Source organism: Typopeltis vanoorti, chromosome 13, assembly GCF_054136105.1.
Source record: "Typopeltis vanoorti isolate ZY-2024b chromosome 13, IOZ_Tvanoo_1.0, whole genome shotgun sequence".
NCBI classification, from domain to species: domain Eukaryota; kingdom Metazoa; phylum Arthropoda; class Arachnida; order Uropygi; family Thelyphonidae; genus Typopeltis; species Typopeltis vanoorti.
The window spans coordinates 64,435,614-64,459,706 of NC_143561.1; the positions used below are offsets into that span (position 1 = coordinate 64,435,614).

General features: G+C 35.6%; 1 protein-coding gene across 1 annotated transcript in view; it reads right to left on the reverse strand.

The window, feature by feature from the left end:
- Nucleotides 1–24,093, reverse strand: part of hiw (MYC binding protein highwire) — a 1,014,282-nt gene that overhangs the window by 189,816 nt on the left and 800,373 nt on the right. The window contains exons 63-64 of the mRNA XM_090402616.1: nt 20,594–20,659; nt 9,721–9,960 (exon numbers count right to left, since the gene is read on the reverse strand). Of these exons, the coding sequence (XP_090258742.1) occupies nt 9,721–9,960; nt 20,594–20,659 (306 nt within the window). The remainder of the gene's footprint in view (nt 1–9,720; nt 9,961–20,593; nt 20,660–24,093) is intronic.

Here is a 24,093-nt window from a genome sequence, read left to right on the forward strand (position 1 = left end):
GACCGTAGGATATCATATGCTATGCAAACTAAGCTTCACACGTCAGGCACTAAATTGTTTTTATATCGCTACAGGGTATGTGATATAACCTAGTTTTGAACTGTTCATTTCATATTCTTGCATTCTCATATTAATTATGAATACTGTATTTTATAAATTAATAAAGTTATACCATTTGTTACAAAATGCTCAAAAGAAAGTGTAATTTCAATGAAAAATTGAAGAATCTTTTTCCTTTCATTTTCATAACAAAAAACAGTGATTGTGATGATAGCTCAAGAGTGAAATGTAGCATGTGCCATGCAGAATTTAACATTGGCCATGGAGGTAAGGCAGGTATAACTGACCATGTCAATACAAAAAAGCCCAAGTCTGCTGTGTCTGCAAAAAGTTCAAGTCAATCACTTACATCATTTTTTGGGTATCAAAAGTTAGGTAGCCAAGAAATGGAGATAGTAGCCAAGAAATACACAAGAGGCTACATTGGTTTTTCATGCAGTTAAACACAATCACAATTTCTAATCTATGGATTGTACGTCCTCTATTTTAAAAAAATTCTTGAATAAGAAATTTTCATGTGCACAAACGAAGTGCAAGGCTATTATTACAATGTCTTATCACTACATGTAAAAAGTGAAATATTGGAAGAGCTGAGGAATGTAAAATATTGTTGCATATCCATAGATACATCTAATCATATTGATCTTAAGATTGTACCTATCAATGTGAGGTATTTCACTGTTGATAAAGGGATTTCAACAGAAATATTAGAATATTCTAGCCTTCCTGGAGAAACTTCAGACGTAATTTGTGATCACATTTTAAATGCTGCCCAAAAATATAACATTACTGATAAAATAATAGGCATTTCAGCAGATAATACCAACACAAATTTTGGTGGATTAAAAAGGAAAGATAAAATTAATATTTTTACTAAATTACAAAACAAATTAAACAGAAAATTAATAGGTGTAGGTTGTGCAGCTCACATTATACATAATGCTGTACAAACTGCTATATCTTACAAACTGTGATATCTTACCAATAGATATTCAAACAATTTTGGGTAAAGTTTTCCAGCATTTTCACCAATTCACTGTCAGAGTTGAAAGTCTGAAATCTTTTTGTGATTTTGTCGAAAATGAATGAATACAAGACTATTTAGGTCATAGCAAAACATGATGGCTTTCACTGCAGCCATGTTTAATTTGTTTTATTGAAATGTATGATGGGCTTAAATCCTATTTCTTGTCTCAAGATAAATGCCCAACTATTGTGAATATGTTTTTCAGTGATAAAAAGTCTTTCATTTATCTTCTATTTTTAAAAAATCAGATGAAAATGTTTTCTGAGGCAATCCAGCGAATTGAAAGAGAATATGCTATGGATTGTGAGGTAAAAAAAGAGATAGACATTCTTAGCACGAAAATTTTATTGCGTGAAAATGAGAAGTATTTACCCAGTGAAGTGAAAACTGAAATGAAAAATCTTTGTGAAGAAGGTTTAATGACCGAATCATCATTTAGAGACAACATCTCCAATTTCTACTTCACTGCAATTCAATATATTCAAGAATGGACTCAAAATCAGTTTAGTGTATTTACTAAAATGGAATAGGCTTGCTTGAACACACCTGTATCTTGGGAAAATTTAATGGAATGTGTCAAAGAAATTAAGACCATCTTACCAAATTTCAACTTAAATGAAGAGAACTTATTTGATGAGTACAGCCATATTAAAATGTATGCAACTGAGTATAAAATTAATGAATGGAATAATGCCAGTTGTAAACTTGAGGATAGGTGGAAAGAAATCTTTGGTCATTTTAAAAAGGAACAAATTACTTACAGTGAAATAGCTTCAATTATAAGTTTTTGTTTGACCTTACTAGGATCAAATGCTTCTATTGAACGAATTTTTTCATTGATGAATTCGTTATGGACAAATGAAAGGAATGGCTTGCAACTGGACACAGTTAAATCTATCATGCTTGTTAAAACCCATTACAGAAACATGTCATGTTCAGAGTTTTTTGATATAGTATCTAAGAATCGACAACTCTTGCACAAAATCCATTCTTCAAACAAATATAATAATGATTCTGCAAGTAACAGTAAAATGGGACAGGCAACGACCAGCTGTAATGTACAAGAAGAGGCAAGAGAGGAGGTACATATTAAAAATTTATTTAATTATAAATTTAAAAATTATAAATTTAAAAATTAAATTATAATTATAAATTTAAAAATTAAATTAATTAAATTAATTTATTTTTCATATAATTTCAGATATTATGCATCTACACAATACACATAAGGCTCGTGTTGTTTATATTTTATTGTATTTACATTGTAGTTCCCATTTTATTGACATATTAACATTTTATATCTTTATTCTACGTCTTTATATTTCATATACTTATTAATGTTTGATTTAAGATTAGAATTCTATTTATTTGACATATGTATAAACATTTATGTTATCTACATTAATAAATCAAATTCAAATAAATATTTAATTTTTTTATTTTAAAATATATAATGTTAACAAATAAAATTTATTTCTCTTAATCCTTAATTCTACAAAATTTATTGTGTCCCAGTTTTTTGTTTTCAAAAAATGCGATCCCTAGAGTGAGTCCATGCTGACTGGTCTCCTTCATTCGCTCAAACAATGGCAAGCAAGTCATATTATACTGTAGGGATACTCTAACTGTAAGAAGACAGGATTGACATGTGGATTTGGATCCATACTGACACTTTTTTTTTTTTTTTTTTTTTTTTTTACAGCTGCCTTCTTAGTGTAAGCTTACAAAATATTGCTGCCACTTTTGTGGTATACCGCTTCTTTGCCTACTGATAAATAATGCATTGTTCTGTTTTTATTTTTTTTATCTGGTGTATGCCAACGGTGGAAGGCTGTTTGGTACCTATCATAGAGTATTTTAGTGCTTTTTGTTATAGTCTTTATTCTCTTGATTTTTACTGCCAAATCGGACACAGATGGAGAGTCATGACAGACAATTTGAGAATGACCATACTTCCAGATGGTTATTCTCAAAAGAGTTCCAGATGTAGAGCCTTACTGGGTAGCTGAGATAGCCTGCTTTGTCAGGTGGCAGTGGTTTGATGTGTTGAACATAAGGATGATGTTTCAGGTGGAAACCAGGTGACCATTCCTGTGGTATGAATATTCCCCCTCCTTTCATTTCAGAGTGGATCTCTTTGTGTGGTATGTCAAGGAGATTACATTCCAATATTATGTCTCTTAAAAATTTAAAGTTTTGTGGGAGACAACTGTAATTGGCATGCCCCAGATAGATGTTGCACAGAGTAACTTTTCTGATTGCGTCTTAGTTGATGCTTAAATAAGTATATCTCCTGAATGGACTTCTTTACAGCTTTGGAAACCCTGCTAATCCTTTCTGGACAAAGAAGGGTTACATTTTTCCAAGAGGACATTCTACTTTTGAATGTATTATGAAGAAAAGTGGTGTATTGATTGCAGCTTCTGAAGATTTCTACTACTTCCTCTGATTTTCTGTTGGTGTATCTGGTTTTCTTGAGATGTTTGGAATTGTTGATTGCCTCTAATAAACAGAAGTTCTTTAATTTGGCACTAGAACTCGCTGCCTACCACAGAATCACAAATACATGTTTACTCTCTCCAGCAAGCAATGATTGCACCCCAGAGTGAAATGTTGGGGGGGGGGCCTAACCTGGACACAACACAAGTGCCATAGAAAGTCTTTGGCCCTGTCCCCTGACCATGGGGGGGGGGGAAGACTTACTACATCACCCTTGACCCTTGCAGGCAAGTCCACTAGCTGATTCATCTTGAACAGGCCTTTAAAAATCACCTGCCTTGCCAAAGCAAAAGCCAAAGTAGTGGGAAATTACCAGATTCTCTTTCCAGATGTTCATGGGGGCTCATTGCATGTAACATGGTGGCAAGACATTGAAATCCAGTGATGGTAGTCTGTTAGATAGGATAGTAAAAAAAGACAAAGGAGAGAAGTAGTGCAAAGAATACAGGAAGAAAAAACAAACAAAAAGAGGAAGAAAGAAGGGGCCAGTACTATTACTGGGAGGTCCTTCCACCATAAACAGGTTTCTCACATGGAGGTTGTGCAATGGTGGTAAGCTGACTACTGTTACCAATGGAAAACACAATGGTTTTATTATTATTATTATTATGTAACACCTCCAGGGAGTCCAAAGACTCATCGAGGGAGGGTACCTACTCTACAACTCATCACCAACTAAACTAACTGCAACTACACAATGCCATCTACCTCCTGCCACTACCACCACTAGTATTTCCACAGACAATCACAAACATCCATGCCCATGGTCCCCAAATCCTGAAGTGGGCCCCCAGGCCAGGATTTTTGATGGGTCCCTACCTGCCGCTCAGGTTAAGGACAATGCATTGCTATAGTCTACAGGGTTTAGGATCAATTAATTTAAATGATAACACAAAAGTAATATTTATTTAAAAAACTACCAACATCTACATAATACAAACTAATAATAATATTCAAGATTACTTCAAAGTATATTTTCTAGCTTTTGTCGAAGCAAATTTATCAATAATGTCAGTAAAATCAACTCGCTTAGCCAAATAATTTTCGATGCACAAAATTGCTAGGTTATTAAGTCATTCTTGGCTACTTGTACTTCTTTGCCATGTTTTCAATGAATTGGCCAGTCTGTTGAATGATCTCTCAGCTGAAGAAACAGTAACCAGTATTGGCAAATATACCTTGCAGGTTTTTGTCATAAATTGCGTTCAGAAGTCTCACCGGACTTGTTTCTGTGCCAAAAACTATCTTATAAATACTTTTAAGGTGAAGAATTTCATTCAGTAGCTCTTTAGCTCTGACAGATTTTTTTCATATATATTCACAAGTTTTACTGCATTTGCAATAAGTTGACTATTGTCCAAGTTGTGGAAATTTAAAATAGGCGAGAATAATTCACATATATTATCTGCTGCTTCAAACATCGTTTTTAAATCATTCATAATGAAATCCAATACTGGATAAATTACGAAAGTTTTGAAATCTTATTCAGATTCTACAGTAGTTTCTCGATTTTTGCAAAACTGAGGTTGCACGCCGATTGCTTCAGCAACTAATTTTGCTTCTTGGACAGCACTTTCCCACAAGTCACATAAGTGTTGCATCTCTTGCACTAATTCTCTTATAAGTGCAGACTCGACCTCAAGAGATATTCCTTTACTATGTATAATAATGTTCTTATTGTCAATATTTGCTAATATTTTGTGCCAAAACATTGTCATTAGCATACCTTTATAAGATCTGAAATACTTTTTCAAGCCTTTAATTGTGTTCAGTGTTGAAGGAGTTAATTCTGTGTCCATCTCCCCAAGAATGACGCAAGTAGACCAGGATAATGTTTAACAATTGGGCACAGAGCTTGAATTCTTTCACTCCACCTTGTTTCTGAAAGACTTTGAAGAGATAGTGGTATGTGTTTTTTCAGTACTTCCCAGCATGCAGGACTGTGAGCAAAGAAAGAGTAGAAGCTCTCTATATTCCCAAAAAACGCTATAACATCTGGGTTAATTTTGGGAGCATTGACGCCTATGCGATTTAGTGAATGTGCTCTGTAGGGAGAGAATAAGGCACATCTGTTCTTTCATAAAATGAGAGTTTTTAAACCGCTTATTTTTCCATACATATTTGCGCAATTGTCGTAGCCTTGTAAACGGCAATCTTCGAGAGGTATACTGTTTTTTTCCAGAGTTGCAAGTATTTCTTCAGTTATTTTTTCTCCAGTTTTCCAAGTAAAGTTTATGAATTCAATGAAACATTCATTGATTTCAAATTCGTTTGAGTCTTGGTTTTGTGATATGTATCTGAGAATTAGGACGTTTTGTTCATTGTGCGAGATATCTGATGTTGCGATGTTGCGTCTACTATTATTCCGTAGAAAATTATGTCTCTTCTTTGGTCTGGAATAGTTTGGAGAACTTTGTCTGTGTAAAGGCAAATAAACTTATTTGCGAATTCCATGACAATTAATGTGCATACTCTTTCATACTTTTATTTGTATAGAGCAAAGAATCTTGAAATTAAGATCTTTTGGCAATTCCTTACCTTCTATCTGATTTTGTTGAACTTTGCCGAGATGTTGTCATGTCACTTCATCGTACATTCCAAATAATTCTAATATACCTAAAAAATTTCCATTATGAACATCTCCAATCTTAGTGTTCTCTCCTTGAAATCTAAATCTCTGGATGATAAAAATAACATTACGACTATAATCTGTTGCAGAAGTGCTCTCCACTTATTTTTATAGAGCAAAGAATCTTGAATTTTCCTACCATAAATTCTTGAAAGCTGATAGATCGTACTATCTCTTGCTGCATGTTGTTTGAGATTACTCTGGCTAAGTACTAGGGTCATCATATTTTATATCAGAATTTTCAACAAGGCCTGCAACTGAAGCATCAACTGTATCATATTCTTCCATAGTCACACCTTCTGCAGGTTTTTCACTTGCTCCCTTTTCTTCAGTCGCAAGAGGTTCACATGTAATAGTCGCTCAACTTTTGACTGCCTTTGAGTTTCGATTTGTCACTGATATTCTGTTTGGATCTCAATGTCACAAACATAATCACCACCTTCACTATTACCAGTACTGAGAACTATGTCCTTTTCGTTTTCAGATTTGAAAAATTTGGTCACGAATTGACGACCTCACGATACTTTCAATTCTCTCTCGGATTTAAGTTTCCTCTTCTGAGCTTCGGACTTATGTTTGTACTTTGAATCAGACATTGGGATTTTATTTATTTTAACTAGAACGGCTTTGCTTGCTTGAGAGCAATTTATTTAAATATTTTTAATATCTCAAATTTGTATAATCTGAAAAGAAATAATAATTTTGTATCATACAACAAAAAAGATCAACTTAACCAACTAAAACTATCAAATAGTTTTCTCTTTTATGAATAAAATAAAATTCTCTCAGCATCCGTAGCATACCACCGTAGGCACTGGTAGGGTAGTGTGCCGGTAACATCGGCATTGGCATTGAAATGACGACGTGCATAGAAAGCGAGACGGGCGAATGAGAACCGAAAACTAAAGTAAATCCTTTCGAATGTGAAGTTCAGAAGAGTAACCATAAGTCTGAAAAGATGGATAATGGTTTGGAAATGATTGCAAAAGCTAGTAGTTCCTCTCGGCACATATTTATTCATAAAGTTCCTTTTTGTCTTTTGTTAGTCTCACTTAACTGGCCGACCCGACAATATGGGCTCCTAATTCCAGGCCCCAAGGCTAGACCCTCCCCTGGGACATGTCCATGGCAGGATTCGAACCCACAGCCTTTAGGCTGGAGAGCAGATACGCTACCACTTGGCCAACCAGGCCAGTACCACAGAGATTAGCATTCATAATAATTGTCTGATATGTTACAGTTACTATGAACAAGCTTTGGTTTATAGTAATTGTAACATATCATGTCAATTAAGTATCAAACATGCTATATTTGATACCTAATTGACAAAAGACTTTTACATGTTCTATTTTGAAATTAACTCGAAGCTTACTTCTGTAAGCTGTCTTAATAATTTCCATTTTGATGAACTGAAACATAATTTTTTCATAAAATATCTGCTTAATACTACAGAATACAATATAGTATTAAGGACATCTTAAATACAAATTTAAAAAATAAACAAGACACATGCATCATAAGTGAAGAACCAAAAATGCAAACATGTCAGTTACAAGAGAATAAAGTAATGTGATCAGAACTGTTTTAACCCGTTCATTGCCAATCACGCGATATCACGCGATGCGAGTTCTCACCAAACGGCCGATCACGTGTTATCGCGTTGACGTCGCTAACTAAATAAAAAAAATAAAAAAAATTTGGCCACCACATGAAATTCCAATTTTCAGCTTGGCAATGAACAATATCGCGCGATCATGCGAGTTCTCACCAAACGGCCGATCACGTGTTATCGCATGGACGTCGCTAACTAAATAAAAAATAAAAAAAATTTGGCCACCACACGAAATTCCAATTTTCAGCTTGGCAATGAAAGTGTTAATGACTTTTTATATATTCAATGTGAGAAAAAAATAAAAAAAACAAACAGTGTGATCTGTAAAGCAGAACAATTTCCCATAAGAAGGATAACTTAAGCCCATTAGAACTATTCAAATAAGAGCAATGTGGCAAGGTTTCATAGCTTTCTTCATACAACTATTCTAACAAGAAAATTACTTTCACATGGGACTTTATTCTCTTTCCAAAGAATTTTATATTTGAAGGAGATGAAATGCTCAGAAAACTGCTTTGTAAAATTAAATACAGTCTAGTATTTAACGCAGCAGATTTCGTACTTCATGCCAGTTTGGCTGAAGTACAAAAGCCATTTTCATATGCTGTAATGAAAACTGTGAAATCTTGATATAAATCACCTTTATTTGAAAAGATCTCATGAGTTTATGTTATCCCCCTCTCCCATGTGGGAAATTCTTGTCCCCCTTCACATAGAACTCTAGTTCTTTATTTTATTTTTTGTATTAAATATATATAAAAACATCAGAGGGTGCTACTCCTACTTTATTCTCTGAACATTCACATTGCTGATTATTCAATTATGTTGATTGTGTACTGTTTAACTTTTTGAATTCCTAATGAAGATGACCATTGATATTCTGGGCAAAATTTTATGCAAATAAAACTTTAATGTAATTAGTGTCCATTGTATTAATTTTTTCTTAACAATTACCAGCTAATTAAAAAAAATACTTTTTAAACCAAAAAAAATGTTTAAGCATTGGAAATTTTTCCACTTGGTTATACTATAAATTAAAGATACCTTTCAGGACTGGGACAACTCATATACAGAAGCTAATAACTTCACATCACTTGCCTTAGTATCCCATAATGCAAAGCACATATTCTTGCAGACATGTATAATGCTATGCATTATGGGAAGGTCGAAAAGGTCACTACCCAGACTGGGTAGTGACTTTTTCGACCTTTATTGAGGTCTCATCAGTGGGAGCTAGACCCAGAGGTGATACTAAGGTTGAAGTAATGCAGAAGTCATATTTTCATATAGAGTAGCCGAAAGGTGGCATACCTTATTCTTAAAATACTCTGGATTAGATGAGATGAGACCTCAACGAAGGATGAAACCAGTCTCAGTAGCAACCCTTCCCATAATGTATAACATTATACATGTCCGCAAGGATATGTACTTTGCATTATGGGATACCAAGGCAAGTGATGTGACGTTGTTGACTTCTATATACGAGTTGTTCCAGTCCTGAAAATACTTCAGGCGCAAACTTAGTTTGCTTACGCTTCGATAAAAGATTAAACCGAATATATAATTTCTTAGTATCTTTAATTTATAGTGCTTAAGCATGATTTTTTTAAAAATTAATTTGGAAAGAAAAAATACTAGAATAGAATACTTAATTTTTTTTAACTGATAATTATATCAATTTTTTTAAGCAGCAGCCATAAACACAAAATGAAAACACAGTAGTAATAATCAACACACCTTTGGTGACTAACTGCAAAACTAAATGGAATCAAAGGATAAAGTCACACAGTTTACTAAAGATAGAAATTACAAATCAACTATTCATTTTTTAAAATAAATAAATTGAACAAAATGCAAAACTTAAATTTAAGATTAGTTAAAAGTAAAACTTGCCTGTGAAGTTAATAATCTAAAAACCTTGAGTGTTTCAGTTTCACAGTTATTTTGCTGAATCTGACTAGCTGTGAGCGGCTTTCCTACAGTCAAGCTTTCTCCAACCTGCTGACCTAATACTTTTACTTGTCTTAATCTTAGAGTATTATCTGGGCCTTTCAGTTCCAGTCTAATAGTGGTGTGTCTAGAATCAGGTATTACACAGCTCATCCAACCAATATATCGATTTTCTATTTCTACCTAAAAGAAGAAAAAGTGAATAAATGATCACTATATTGTTATATCAGAATTTGCAATACTGAATTTCCTTCAGAACAGCATTGTGCCTATAATGATTTCATCAGGAACTTTTTCATGTCTGTATATTATTGTTATTATTATTATTGCACCCTCCATGAAATAGGCAGACTCATCATGGGAGGTTCATTCAACTGACAACGGATTTTTCATATAGAATCTTAAAATCCTTAACACTCCTTGCATTTACAACACATTCTGGTAATGCATTCCATTCACTGACAATTCTCCATGTAAAAAATCTACTCCTCACAACCCTCTTCAGCACACTCTTACATAACGTCCAGGGATGACCTCTGTTTTTTCCCCTCTTGCCTTCTACTCTTTTTATAATCTCATCTGGATTAATCCAATTAAATCCTCTCATTAACTTAAATGTCTCTATCATATCACATCTTTTCCTCCTATCCACGAAACTCTGCGATCCACATTTTTTCAACCTCTCTCCATAGCCAGAAGTCCAAAATCCTAATATTGTATCAGTAGCTTGCCTCTGGACCCTCTCCAATGTCTCCACATCACAATGAAAACCAGGTGACCAGATAGTCTGACCAGTGCTTTATACAGTAGCACACTACATATTATCCCTATATGTTAGAGTACTTCTTATCATAGCAACACTAGCAATATGCCTTCTAAACTTTAGTCTACTGTCAAACATCGCCTCCAAATCTCTCTAATCTTATTCACTTCCTGCAGTATGGCACCGTCGATATCATACACACCCTTATATTTCTGCACTAAAAAAATGCAACACCTTGCACTTACAAATATTAAGACTATAAACCCACTCCTTTGTCCAAGTAAAAAGTCTATTCAAATCTTCCTGAAGGGAATTAACAACAGCAGTGCTACTTATAATTCTTCCCAACTTTGCATCATCAACAAACAACTGAAGATCCTCAGTCGGTACACATGATATATCATTTACAAACAAGTTAAACAGCAGGGGGGGCAAGAACAGAATCCTGGTCACCCCACTGGTTACTCTCCTTTTTTTGACTGCTCCATCATACCCAACTTGCTGGTATCATTCACAGAGGCAATCTCCGATCCATCTAACCAATATACTATTTATTACCATCCTCTGCAGCTTGTACCACACTTATTATGTGGTAATCTATCAAATGCTTTATATGTAGAAAGTATTTTACCTTGGGTATAATAAATGTTAAAGATACCAAGCTATTTTAAACGTGGTTTTACTCCATTTCCCAAGTAAGCAAACAGACAAACAAGTCAAGTTTGCGCCTGCAAGTGTTGCGCCTGCAAGTGTTGCAAGTCTAGCTGATCCTACAGGTAGTGCAAGACCAAGGCAACTCATGGTAAAAGTAGAATAAGCTCTGATCACTAATCTTAATATTTCCCCTTAATGCAAAGCATCTCCTAGAGGAGATGTATGATGTTTTGTATTAGCTTATTCTACTTTTACCATGAATTGCCTTGGTCTTGCACTACCTGTAGGATCAGCTAGACTTGCAACACTTTCAGGTGCAAACTTGACTTGTTTGTCTGTTTGCTTACTTGGGAAATGGAGTAAAACCATGTCTAAAATAGCTTGGTATCTTTAACATTTATCAAATGCTTTTGATGTCCAAGAATATCACTGTATATGATTCTCCCGTATCTAACACACCCGTTACCCTATCATAAAATAATAAGTAAATTGCTAAAACAGGACCTATCCTTTACAAATCTATGCTGACCATTATAAAGAATGCTACATCCATCAACCCAATCCTGTATTCTATTCCTTTCCAATCTCCCCAACACCTTGACCACAACTGCAGTTATACAGACTGGTCTATAATTGGAAACTTCTGTCCTAGAATCATGCTTGTGGAGTGGAACTATTTTGCCTTCTTTCCGCTCCTTAGGAACCCTACTCACTGCAAGACTTTCATTAAATAAACAGGTCGAGAGCATAGCCAACTGTAACAACTGCACATTCCTCAAGAATAAATGGTGATATGTCATCCATTCACACATCCAGTCTTATTAATATCTAACCCAACCAACACTTGATACACTTCTGATTCTTTCACCTCCAATTTTCCTAATACTTGCCTCCCTTCTATATATCACCTTGCATCATTTACACCAATATGATATATGCTGATGGAGTGTTTGTTCAATAATTCCACAATATCTTTTGCAACTGTTATTCTGCAGCCATGACTATCCACCAGTGCCAACCTGCCATAATTATTTTTTCTTCTGCTTGCCATATAGTGAAAAAATTCCCTTGAGTTAACTTTGGCCTGACCAAATAATCTCCTCTCATACTGCACCTTTTCTTTCTTTACCATGCTCATCACCTTTCTAGCCTGCACTTTATATTCTTCATGGATCCGATCACCACAACTGTCTTGTCCCTCCTCCATAACATTTTCTTTTCCAGCACAGCTTATCTGATTTCACTGTTCATCCATTTCACTCCTACTCTGTTTATTTGCTTAACCCTTTGTATGCAGTTATACATTACTGGTGTCAGATACTGTGTTGTGAATTTCCATGCATTTTCAACATCCTTTCCACTCAGCTCATCAACCCAACGTACTGATGTTAACTGACTACAGAGCTTCCTATAATCACCCGCTTTATACTTCCACATATATCCATTTTTGGCAGTAACCTTTTCTTGTTTCATCACTTCCCAAACAAGTACCTCATAGTCACTCTCACCAACCTGCGGCAGTGTCAGCAACTTATTAACAACTACATCTTGTGAAATTATCATCAAATCCAAAACATTAAAGCCTCTAATTGCTTCAGTCACATGCTGTTTAAGATATTTATTGCTCAGAAATTCAACAAAACTCACTCTCAAATACAATTTTAATAATACAGACCAGTATTTTACAATAAACATTTTAATAAATGTTTATTGTAAAATACTGGTCTGTATTAATAAAATTGTATTTCTATTATAAAAACGACCAAAAATGTATACTTTAAAACTCACTCTCCTTGTTTTCATACACTATCTCCTCCTTCCATTCTATATTCCTGTAATTAAAGTCTCCCATTAGGGTCACCTGCTTTTTATGCCCAACTAAATTGCCTAAACATTTCACAATCAGTATTACCTGCATTTCCTGGCCTATAAGAGCATCTTATCAGATATACTAGCATGTTTATTTCAACTTCACACCACACAGATTCAAAATCTGTGCATGCTTTATCACCTTCCCCACTTTGTGGACATAATTCCTCTGCAATCATTAACAGCACTCCCCCCCCCCCCTATTTTCACATTTCTATCCTTCTGGAACATTAGATATCCTTCTCCTCAGACAACCAAGTTTCACTTAGTCAAGTTATCTTTTGGCATACTGGCTCAATTTTTTCTCCTGGAAACTTGGTTTCTCATCCCAAGAACAGACAAATCAGCCTTTAGAATGCACACAATTTATAGACAAAAAATACTGTTGTTGGTGATGATGGGTGATAGATAGCAGCAGTGTCGTAGTTTGAGAATTAATTAGTAGTGGAGAGGATGAGATGTATTATCGAAGCAGCATAGTGCACCCTCCCACAATGAGTCCTTAGACTCTCTGGAGGTGTCATGTAATAATAATAAAATATTCCTTACATTCTAACTGCTATACCACACCTCTCTGTTTTCGGTCTGACTACTCCTTTTTCCTAATCCTGACTCTGATTTCCATTCCTATCTGTCCCATCATCACCTTTATGCATTCCATCATCTTGTGCTGCTGCAACCACAAGATGATGGAATCATCAACCTCATATCCATCTTCCTCCTGTTGTACAATCTGTTTAGTTGTGTGTGTGTGTGTGTGTGTGTGTGTGTAACAATTTGTAGTATTAACTCGGAATTGGGATATGTTCATTTTTATATATACTGACTATAACCGAGAGTAGAATAACAATTAAATTTATTCAAAACGCAACATGTTTCATCGGATTGTCCGACTTCAGTCGTGGGAACACAGAAAGCAAATAAACACTATAAGAAACATCATATCACTATAAAAACGACTATTATAAAATTCAGTTAGCTTTGAACTGTAGCTACAGTCTGTTGAAGTTCTATTGTTAAGCAGCTGCGTGCATCTTGATTTCACAAGTGTGCCAATATCAGATAGCAGAGCTGAAAGATTCTGGTAGATTATAGCTAAAGTTATTATTTATGTGATGAAGGTTCATAACAATTTCCTTAGACTCGACTATGCGGTGCTCCATCTCGTCACGACATATATAAAGGTTTGAAGTTGTTGTCCAGTTTATCTCGTGATGAAACATGTTGCATTTTGAATAAATTTAATTGTTAGTCTAGTCTCAGTTATAGTCAGTATATATAAATGTATGTGTGTGTGTGTGTGTATTTGTTATATATATACATATAATATATATATATAATGCAAGCTCTTTCTACATATATATTTGTCCAATAGGTTCAGCTTAAGGCTAAAATATTTATGTTGCTGCTTAAAAATACAAAAAACAACAAGAAAAAATTAAAATTTCTATTTTCTCTAGTTCTTTTCTACAAAGTAATCTTTCATTTACCATTCTATTCAATGTGAATATTCCAAAAAGAAAAAAAAAGTGCTGGAATGTCAGCAGCAGGTAATGGAAAAGCAATATTCCTTTGATCAGACTGCATGTAGATTACTGTGCACAGATTTGGACAATGCTTTTCAAAAGGATAAAATGTTGGAAAGGGATCAAAGATGATTAACTAAGGTGGTTTCTGGTCTCTGGAATCTTGAGTATAAAGACAGATTAAGGGATGCAATTTGCAGCGGCTAGTGGGTAGAAGAAAGGGGGTGGGTGATATGATTGAGACATGTAAGTTGGTTATTACCAGATCAAGTGGATGAGATTTTTTATAAAATGAGTGAAGACAGAGGCAAGAGGTCATCCCTAGGTGTTATATAAAGAGGGTGTGAGCACAGGGCAAATAAGATGTGATGGGACCCTCTTGCAATGATCATTAGATTATTCCATGTAGGTCTGATGATGATGATATAATTAAACAAGTAAAACCAATGCCCTTACAATATCATAGCCATCGGAGTGGGGCATTATCTTCTTTTAGAAATAGCCACCAAATAATAATCCTCAAATTTGATTAAAAAAAAATTCAACAGTTGTGAATGCCAAAATTATCACCTAAACATTACATTTTTTCTGAGCAACTCCACTACAACATAAAACAGTACAACATAATCTTAATCATAGGAAAAAAAAAAAAACTACCACCCTTTTGCAGAGTGTTATTACTTATCCTTCAGATCAAACTATTCACCTATTCAACTAACAAAAACTATTCTCATTTTGCCCTCATTTGTATGGCTTATCAACAGTACATAATTCTTACTGTCAACTGAGACTGACCATGAATGATAACTGATTTTTTTTTTTTTTAAATATATATCTGATCCACACACAGCACATTAGTGCTGTGTGTGTGGGCTAGAGAAATAGAAGAATGTAGAAGAATGGAGGAATCTGTTCACATTTTGCTTGAACAAAATCCCCCACTCTGCCTTCTCCAAATCTTTGAGGAAGGAAGAGTGGAGGAGACTGTTCCAGAGGACAGAATTAGATGGAATGAGAGAGGAGGCAGTGAAGTTGGTTTAGTGAGTTTCAAGATGAACTGTAAAAGAGTGTTCGTTAGAAGTGGCTCTTGTTTAATGATTTTGGAGGAGAGTGGAGGAATAATAATGGCCAATTCAGCAGAGCACTGTCCATGAAAGTATCTGTAGAAGAGGCACAGCATTGTATAGCAGAGTTTTAAATTCTGGTGGCATTCCTTATGGAGGCTAATGCTTCCCTATGTATGTAACAATATACCCAATTCATATCTGGAGCTACTTCCTTGAACTTAGAAACAGCCCCACTATACCTGCCTGTAAGGGCACGAGCTCCATCCGAACAGAAGCACATACATTTTTCCCACTGGATCTCTTTGTTTATTATGCAATTATTGAGAGTGTGAAATATTTATTCTCCAGTTGTTCGGGATAACAAAGTTCTACAAAACAGAATATCGTCATGAATGTTATTATCATGTGCATATCTTATGTAGCATATTAACTGTGCATCATTTATAACATCAGTAGTCGTCTATTTGTAACACATAATAAGGACTCTTCTTAACTCTTTTGATTAACTGAAAGAACAGGTGTTGGATTGACTGACTGGCTTCAAGTTGGAAAAGGAGTTAGGCAAGGATGTTTACTTTCTCCTCACTTGTTTAGTATATATGCAGAGGACATCATGCGTGAAGCATTGGATGAACTCAGGACAGGAATTACGATAGGAGGTAGATTGATCAGTAATCTGAGGTATGCTGATGATACAGTACTCCTTTGTAATGACATGGAAGAACTAGGACTAATTCTTGACAACTTCCTCAATTCTAGCAAGACAAAGATCATGGTTCTCAAAGGAAAAACAAACAGAGAAGCTCTTGAGAAACAAATGTATCTTAATGGAGAAATAATTGAGGAAGTCAGCAAGTTTCAGTACCTGGTATCCATTATTAATGTGAAGAATTGCTGTTCAGAAGATGTCAGAAAAAGGTTAGGAATGGCTAAAACAACAGTCAGAGACCTGTCTAAAATCTGGAAGGATGGATCTATCTCCATGGGAACAAAGTTGAGGATTTTGGATGCAGTTGTTTTTCCAACAGCAACTTATGGATGCGAGACTTGGAACCTAAAGAAGTCAGATAAGAAACAAAACAGATATCTGCTTGTGAGATGTGGTGTTACAGAAGGCTGTTGAGGATATCATACACTGAAAGGCGGACAAATGAATGGGTGTTTGAAAAGATTAGTAGAACTTTAAGGCTCCTTAAGGATATTGACAGAAGAAAATTAAAATATTTTGGACACATAGAAAAGAAGGAAGGAGGACTTCTCAGAACAGTAATAGAAGGTAAAGTTCCTGGAAAAAGAGGCAGAGGTAGACCATCAATGAGATGGATGGATGGCGTGTGTGGAGTGACTGATCATCAGAGAGTTGAGGCTGCCAGAAGGGCAAACAACAGGACTACATGGCGAGGCCTAGTGTGGAGCATTATCGAGCATCGGAGTGACCATACGGCATCTGTAGATGCCCAGTGAACACAGACAGACAAGCATCACCGTAAAAATTCAATTGGCTTATTTTTCACATCACAATGTTTAGTTTATAAATGTCGGAGTTTTGCAGGTTTCATGCACTCGTTGGACAACACTTCATAACACAAAACACATTGAGGTTTCTGTTCACTTTCATCTCCACACCAAGTAAACCCAAATTTCAAATATGAACTGTTATATTTCCTACTGTATTTTTTCTTTGAGCTGCTTGTTTCTTCTACTTTAATGGTATCAGATTTACTCGCTGTTACAACACATGTATTACAATTAGGGTTAGCACCACCTGTTTCATTTGCTTTTATTTTCAAAGTCCTAGTTCTAAGTCACTTTTCCATTATTAACACCCCAACTGTCCATAACGTCTATAGACTTCAGCAAAATCTGGATACAATTCTGTAACATCGGTTGAATAACATGGAGAGGTTAAAAAACGTTTCCGAAAAATATATAAATACTGGGGTTAACTCACGACACACTTTGTCGAAGTATCACTTAACACTTCTGAAGATATACTGAACCTTGGTTGAAGGAGGAAAACCTTCAACAATAAAAACCAACAAACAACAAGCAATTGGTTGAAATGTTGATAACACATGTTTAGCACAGTTCTTCAAAACTGACAAAACAAGGGAAGGTGGAAGCAATAAAACTATATTGTTGTTCACTTAACCCCCCCCCCCCCCCCGTCTTTTATTATTCATCATTCTGCCACTATTTGTTGGTTTTTTTAAGTATCCATTTTATTTCAATAATTTTTACTTACTTATTCAATTTTAATTTGTTTTGTTTGGATAATTAAACTATATATATATTTATTTATTTACGTTTGCCCGTGGACCACCTGTGGTCTACAGACTACAGGTTAAGAAACACTGATATAGAGGATTCTCTACACCATCTCCAAAACTGCAGCATGACCAGCATCAAATGTGATATCTACAACCTATCTCCAATAGTGGCAAACAATATTTGTTTGTATGTGGCTGGCATGAATTCTGACAAAATCCAAACCTCCCAAGAGCAACATTCCATCTAACAAAAAAACTTTGACAACAACAAAAATTATTAGAATCAAAGCTGATAAGGATAGTGCAGAGGTCATTATGGATTAAACAGATTATATTCTTAAATATTCTTAAAGAACTCTTCCAGATTATTGAGTTGAATCCAACCAAATGTCAAAAGACAAGAGTGTATAAATTGTTAAAAAAGAAAGCTACAACTTGGATGAAAGAAATTACTTGAAAAATTAATTACTCAAAAAGCTAAAACTCAACCATGTCAGACCACTCTGGATATATGGGGATTCCAAAAATTCCTAAACCAGTACTCTCCCTTCATTCGATAGTTGACCATAGACAGCACCCACCTATTAACTTGCCATACAATTAACAAGATCACTTCCCCTACTTTAAAGGCAGCCTTTGCTCCTTTATTCAAAATTCTATTTACTTTAAAATCTTATTAATAAGAAATCTTATCCTGAAAGATTCAAACATCATGGTCAGTTCTGACATTACTTCATTGTTTACTAATGTAATTTTTTACCCAATAACGACAACCTTTATAAAACACACAATACTGCAAATTGCCATCCTTTGTGCAACCAACACACAAGATCACAGCAAAATTATTCCCATCCTTTATATTCAAGATGAAAAGATAACCAAAGTTCTCTACAAACATAATCTCCATGCCACTTTCAAACCATATATTCAGCTAGCTACATTCATTCATGTTCCTAATGATCAGCTTCATCCTCATGTGCATCCTGGAGTGTATGAAGTTCCTACTGCCTGCAGCTTAGCCTAATTTAGGGACAGACTGGTAAATCTGTTAACATCCACCTTGAAGATAAAAACTACAATTGCAATGATCTGTATGGCAAGTCAGGACTGGCAGGCTGTGCTCTTAGTTATTCCACAGGGTGGAAGAAGACAATTGTGCTGCACAAAATTTGCTGTAGGGCTGAGAAACTATTTTTAGAACCAGCACCGGCTATGAAGCACTGCGTGACCTCAACAACTATGGGTGCATTAATTAGGAAAAGATCTAGGAAACAGTCACTCCTCTAAGACCTGACTTTCCCAAATTAACTTTGTTGTTATCAGGCCTATAAAGAAAATCTGTTAGAGTTCTTTGTGTTTACTACAACTGAAACTCCTCTGATGATGTTGGTTGCAAAACCAATGAAACAGTTGCAAGTTCGATAAATTAGTTATTTATTTATTCCTCTGGTGTCATTTATACTGTGAAGCACTGGTATAAATAACCACCAACACCTAAAAAGTCTACCTATACATATAAAAGATGGTAATGTCATCTACAAAGAATGCAGCACATAGGATAGGAGGAAGTTGTTGTTCTGTCATCAAGTTCACTTTGATTGAAGATAGCATGACTCTTAAGACTGACCTCTTTTTTTGTACTTCCTCTTGAAAAAAGGGTCAGGAGGGGGGGGGGGAGTGGATTCCCACCTGAACTAGAAAGATTCATTAAAAGAGAAATTTCCTGAAGAAAAGAGGAAGTTCCCCTCTAAGACTAAAGTTGTATAAGTCTCTCGATAAATCTGCAAGTTGTGTCATGTTTTTTTCCATATCAAAGAAAACTGATACCTTAATTTCCACTGATGAGACTTCAATAAAGGCTGAAACTGGTTTTGGTAGTGATCTCTTTCCATAACGTATAGCAATATACATCCAAAAGGGAATGGGCACTTTGCATTATGGGATAGTGAGGCACTGATGTGAAGTCAACTGCTTCTATATATATAGGTAGCACAGTCATAAAGAGAGACTTCATTGCTTAAGTTTAGATAAAGGATCAAAAGGATCTTGTACGTTAATTTATGATTTTGGAATATTTCTCAGTATAAAGGAAATACTGGATTTATAAGTTTGTACTTGCATATCTTTTGTTTGGTTTCCATAAAGAATACAGGCTTAGCACTGTCGGCATATCTCTGCCTAATAATGTTGGAACTGTTTCCATGAACTATAAACCTTTATATGAAAACAATGCTAACAGAAGACATCACAATAAAAGCTGCATCTGGGATATCCCAGATGCAGTTGATCGCAGATGATGCTGTACTAGACATACTATATATACTGTATGTCTACGATTCTTTTTTAAACATTTCTTACTTCAACAAGATCAGTGCATCCAAAAATATCAGTGCATAGATAAAAGAAAATGTGACAATGGCTAGAAAAATATTAAAACTCGCAAATGTTAGAAAGGGAAACAGCAGGGAATATATTTTAAAATTAGATTTCATGAGAGTCACATATAATTCTTATTTAAGTCAATGAATTAAGAATGATAATTATTATTCAAGGTTAACCAAAATACAGATCAAAATTAAATTAAAATCAAATGTAGCTTTTAGTTATTTTTATAGTACACTACCTGAACTAACTACAATAAATACTGAAGTGCATTCAACAAATTACCTGTTTAAGTTTTTTAAGTTCTTCTGCATTTGGTCCTGATCGAAATGCTATACTTGAAACTTTGTTCTGTAAAAAACATAGTTAATAAGTGACACAAAAACAAAACAAGTTATATTTTGTTTCTCTCACATTTTTAGATATTTTCATATTTATATACCATAGCCCCCCCCCCCATTATTTGTGAGTTTGCTATCTGCAGTCAACCCTGGTCCAAAAATATTAAATCGGAAATTCTACAAATAAACAATTTAAAGATTATTTATTAAACAATAAATAAACAAAATCAACAAATAAAGTTTCGTAAGTTGACCTGAGAGCTTAAGAGAATACAATCCTCGGCATCCCCAAGTTGCCTTAGCTTGCACTACTTGACTTAAGTAGCTCAGGCAACTGGGGGATGCTGAGGATTGTATTCTCTTAAGCTTTCAGGTCCACTTACGAAACTTTCACAGTTTCTACAAACATTTGACTTTGAAATAATGTTGGATCTGATATCTACTTTGCCTATGTAATTTTACATCGCCGAAATGAAGCTGTATGGCTCTTTCTTATAGCACTATATTTAAATTATAAGATGATTTATTCAAGATAAGATTCAAGGAAAGGAGGCAGCAGCTATAGTATTTAACACTAAATATGAAGATGAATAATCCAACCATGCTTAGTGAAAACTTGGCATGCTGATCCCAAGCCTGGATAAATGAAGGTTGAGCGCAGGGCTAGCAACGAAGTCTCAGAAAAAAAAAATTTTGTATGCAAACTGAAACCTTCCAAAATGTGATACCAGATGAAGAAAATAGAACACGAACTGCCATGAACATGAGGCACCTCTGTGAAAGCCCTTCTGGGGAAGCAGAGGTGTGGAGGAAAGTGACAGACACCTTACCGAAAGACAAGCTTAGACTGGGATGTTGGAATGTTAGAACCATGTTTGAAACTGGGAAGACATACCAAGTCTCGGGAGTTCTAGAAAAATACAGATTAGAAATAATGGGATTAAGTGAAACGAGATGGAGAGGAATTGGAAAAATCAAATTAAACTCTGGTCACTACTTAATCTACTCTGGGAACCAAAATACGAATGACCACACAAAGAGGAACCAATTTCTACAGCCCACAAATCTTCAACCTGTTCTCATAAGGTTCATTTCATAGTCCTGCTATTATCTTGGTCACTCATCTCTGGATCCACTCCACCTCCTCCCCATCAAGAAGAAACCCCGGCATCAATATCTGGGCACAGTAGTCTAGAAAGGGTCTTATCAAGGCTCGATTCAGAGAAACAATAACCTGTTTGTCTCTGCTCGTTAAAGTGTTTTTCAGCAACCAAGTGATTTGATGAGTTGATTTAGCCACTTTTGAGATGTATCCCCTAAACTTCAACTCCCAAATCCCTGGCCTCGTCAATCTCCTGGAGTACAGTTCTACCAATGTGATATACTGCTGCTAATCTTTTCACCCCAAAATGCAAAACCTTACATTTTTTTACATTAAGACATCCATTCTCCTTAGTCCAGTCCTCCAAACTATCCAAATCACCTTGCAAAATTTTGACATCCCGAGCATTCACTATTGCTCTACCCAACTTTGCATCATCTGCAAACAGATGCACAGTTCCTCTCAGATCCTCTCCTATATCGTTAATGAACAAATTAAACAGTAGTGGTCCAAGAATAGAACCCTACGGCACACCACTGTCACAGGCTGTCCTTTGGACTCTACTCCTGAATAAACCATTCCCTGATATCTCTCCATCAACCATCCTCCTATCCATCTCACCAACCCTATATCCATTCTCATATGCTGCAGTTTACTGATTAGAATTCCATGTGGTATCCTATCAAAGGCTTTAGCAAGGTCCAGTAGAATCACTGTAAACCAGTTCAGCCGTCACTGTGTTATAGAATGTGAGCAAGTTACTGAGGCATGATCTACCCTTCATAAAACCATGCTGTCCCCATACAGTATCCCATTTTCATCTATCCAATCTTTTATTTTCCTCTTGACTATTTTCTCCAAGATCTTGACAACAATTCCTGATATGCTGATCGGCCGGTAATTTTCAACAGCAGTCTTGGAACCTCCTTTATGCAGTGGAACTATTTCCCCCTCTTTCCACCCCCTTGGGACTAACCCAGACCCGAGACTCAAATTAAACAAAATGGTCAAAGGCACTGACAATTCTTTAGCCGCTTCTTGTACGACACGAGCTGATATACCAGCCAATCCTGCAGATGAACTGACATTGAGGTTTTGTAATAGACTATTCACCTCCACTTCATTCACCACAATTCCCGTATAAGCTGTTGGGTCTTCCATTACTGCAATGTCACCACCTGGATGATATACTCTTGCAAAGTGCTCACTCAGTAATTCTACTATATCAACTGATTCGGTTATCTCCCCACCATCGGCATTCTTTAAAACCAATCTGCCGTATACATTTTTTCTTTTACTTGCAACATATCGAAAAAAACTGTTTGGGATTCTCTTTAGCCTGCGTGGCTAATGTTCTTTCATAATCCGCTTTTGCTTTTCTTACCACACTTGTTACCCTTCTGGCTTGGGCTTTATACTATTCATTTGCCTGCAGGTCACCTTTCTCCTTAAATTCCCTCCACAGTTGTTTCTTTTTTTGCAGCTCAAGCTTAATGGTGTTATTCATCCATTTAATCCCTACTTGATTTATTATTCAGACTCTAGGTATACAGTCAGCCATTGCCTCCTGCAAACACTTCTTAACTGCCTCCTGTGCACTATCAACATCCAGCCCTTGAAGTTTTACATGCCATGGCACTGAACCAATCAAACTCCTAAGCTTGTCATACTTACCAGCCTGATAATTCCACATGTACCCTGTCTTAATTCTAAATTCCACACTCCTTGGCTACAGCTCATCAGCTATCTCGAAACCCTAATATATTCCATTACATGCTGTCTCAGGTAGTTATCCCTTAATAACTGCATAAAATCCAATTCCTTCCTCCCATGTGTCCTCTCCTCCTTCCAATCAATGTTACCATAGTTGAAATCTCCCATAATAATTTCCCTCCTTCGACTCATTTCTTCTATTTGCTTATGCATACTATCTCCACCATCTATTCCATCACCTGGTCTATAGCAGCACCTAATTGTATATTTTGTTCTGCTAGCCTCAATCTCACACCAAATGGCCTCAAATGTGCTCTTTTCTTGATCCTGCAATTCAACTTCTATTCTCCTTGGCTATAGCTCATCAACTATCATCAATAATACTCCTCCCCCATTTTATTCTCCTGAACACACTATACCCCTCACATTCAATCCCACTAGCTATATCATCTTCAGTCAGCCATGTTTCACCAATGCCAATAACCTGTGGTCTGGAAGTGCCAACTAAGGGCAAAAATTCTTCCTTCTTGTTCCCGATACTCCTAGCATTAGTATACATGAATTGCAGAAGCCCGTTAGTCCCATCCCCACCTTGATGCCATATACTAACTATCCCATTCTGATTTGTT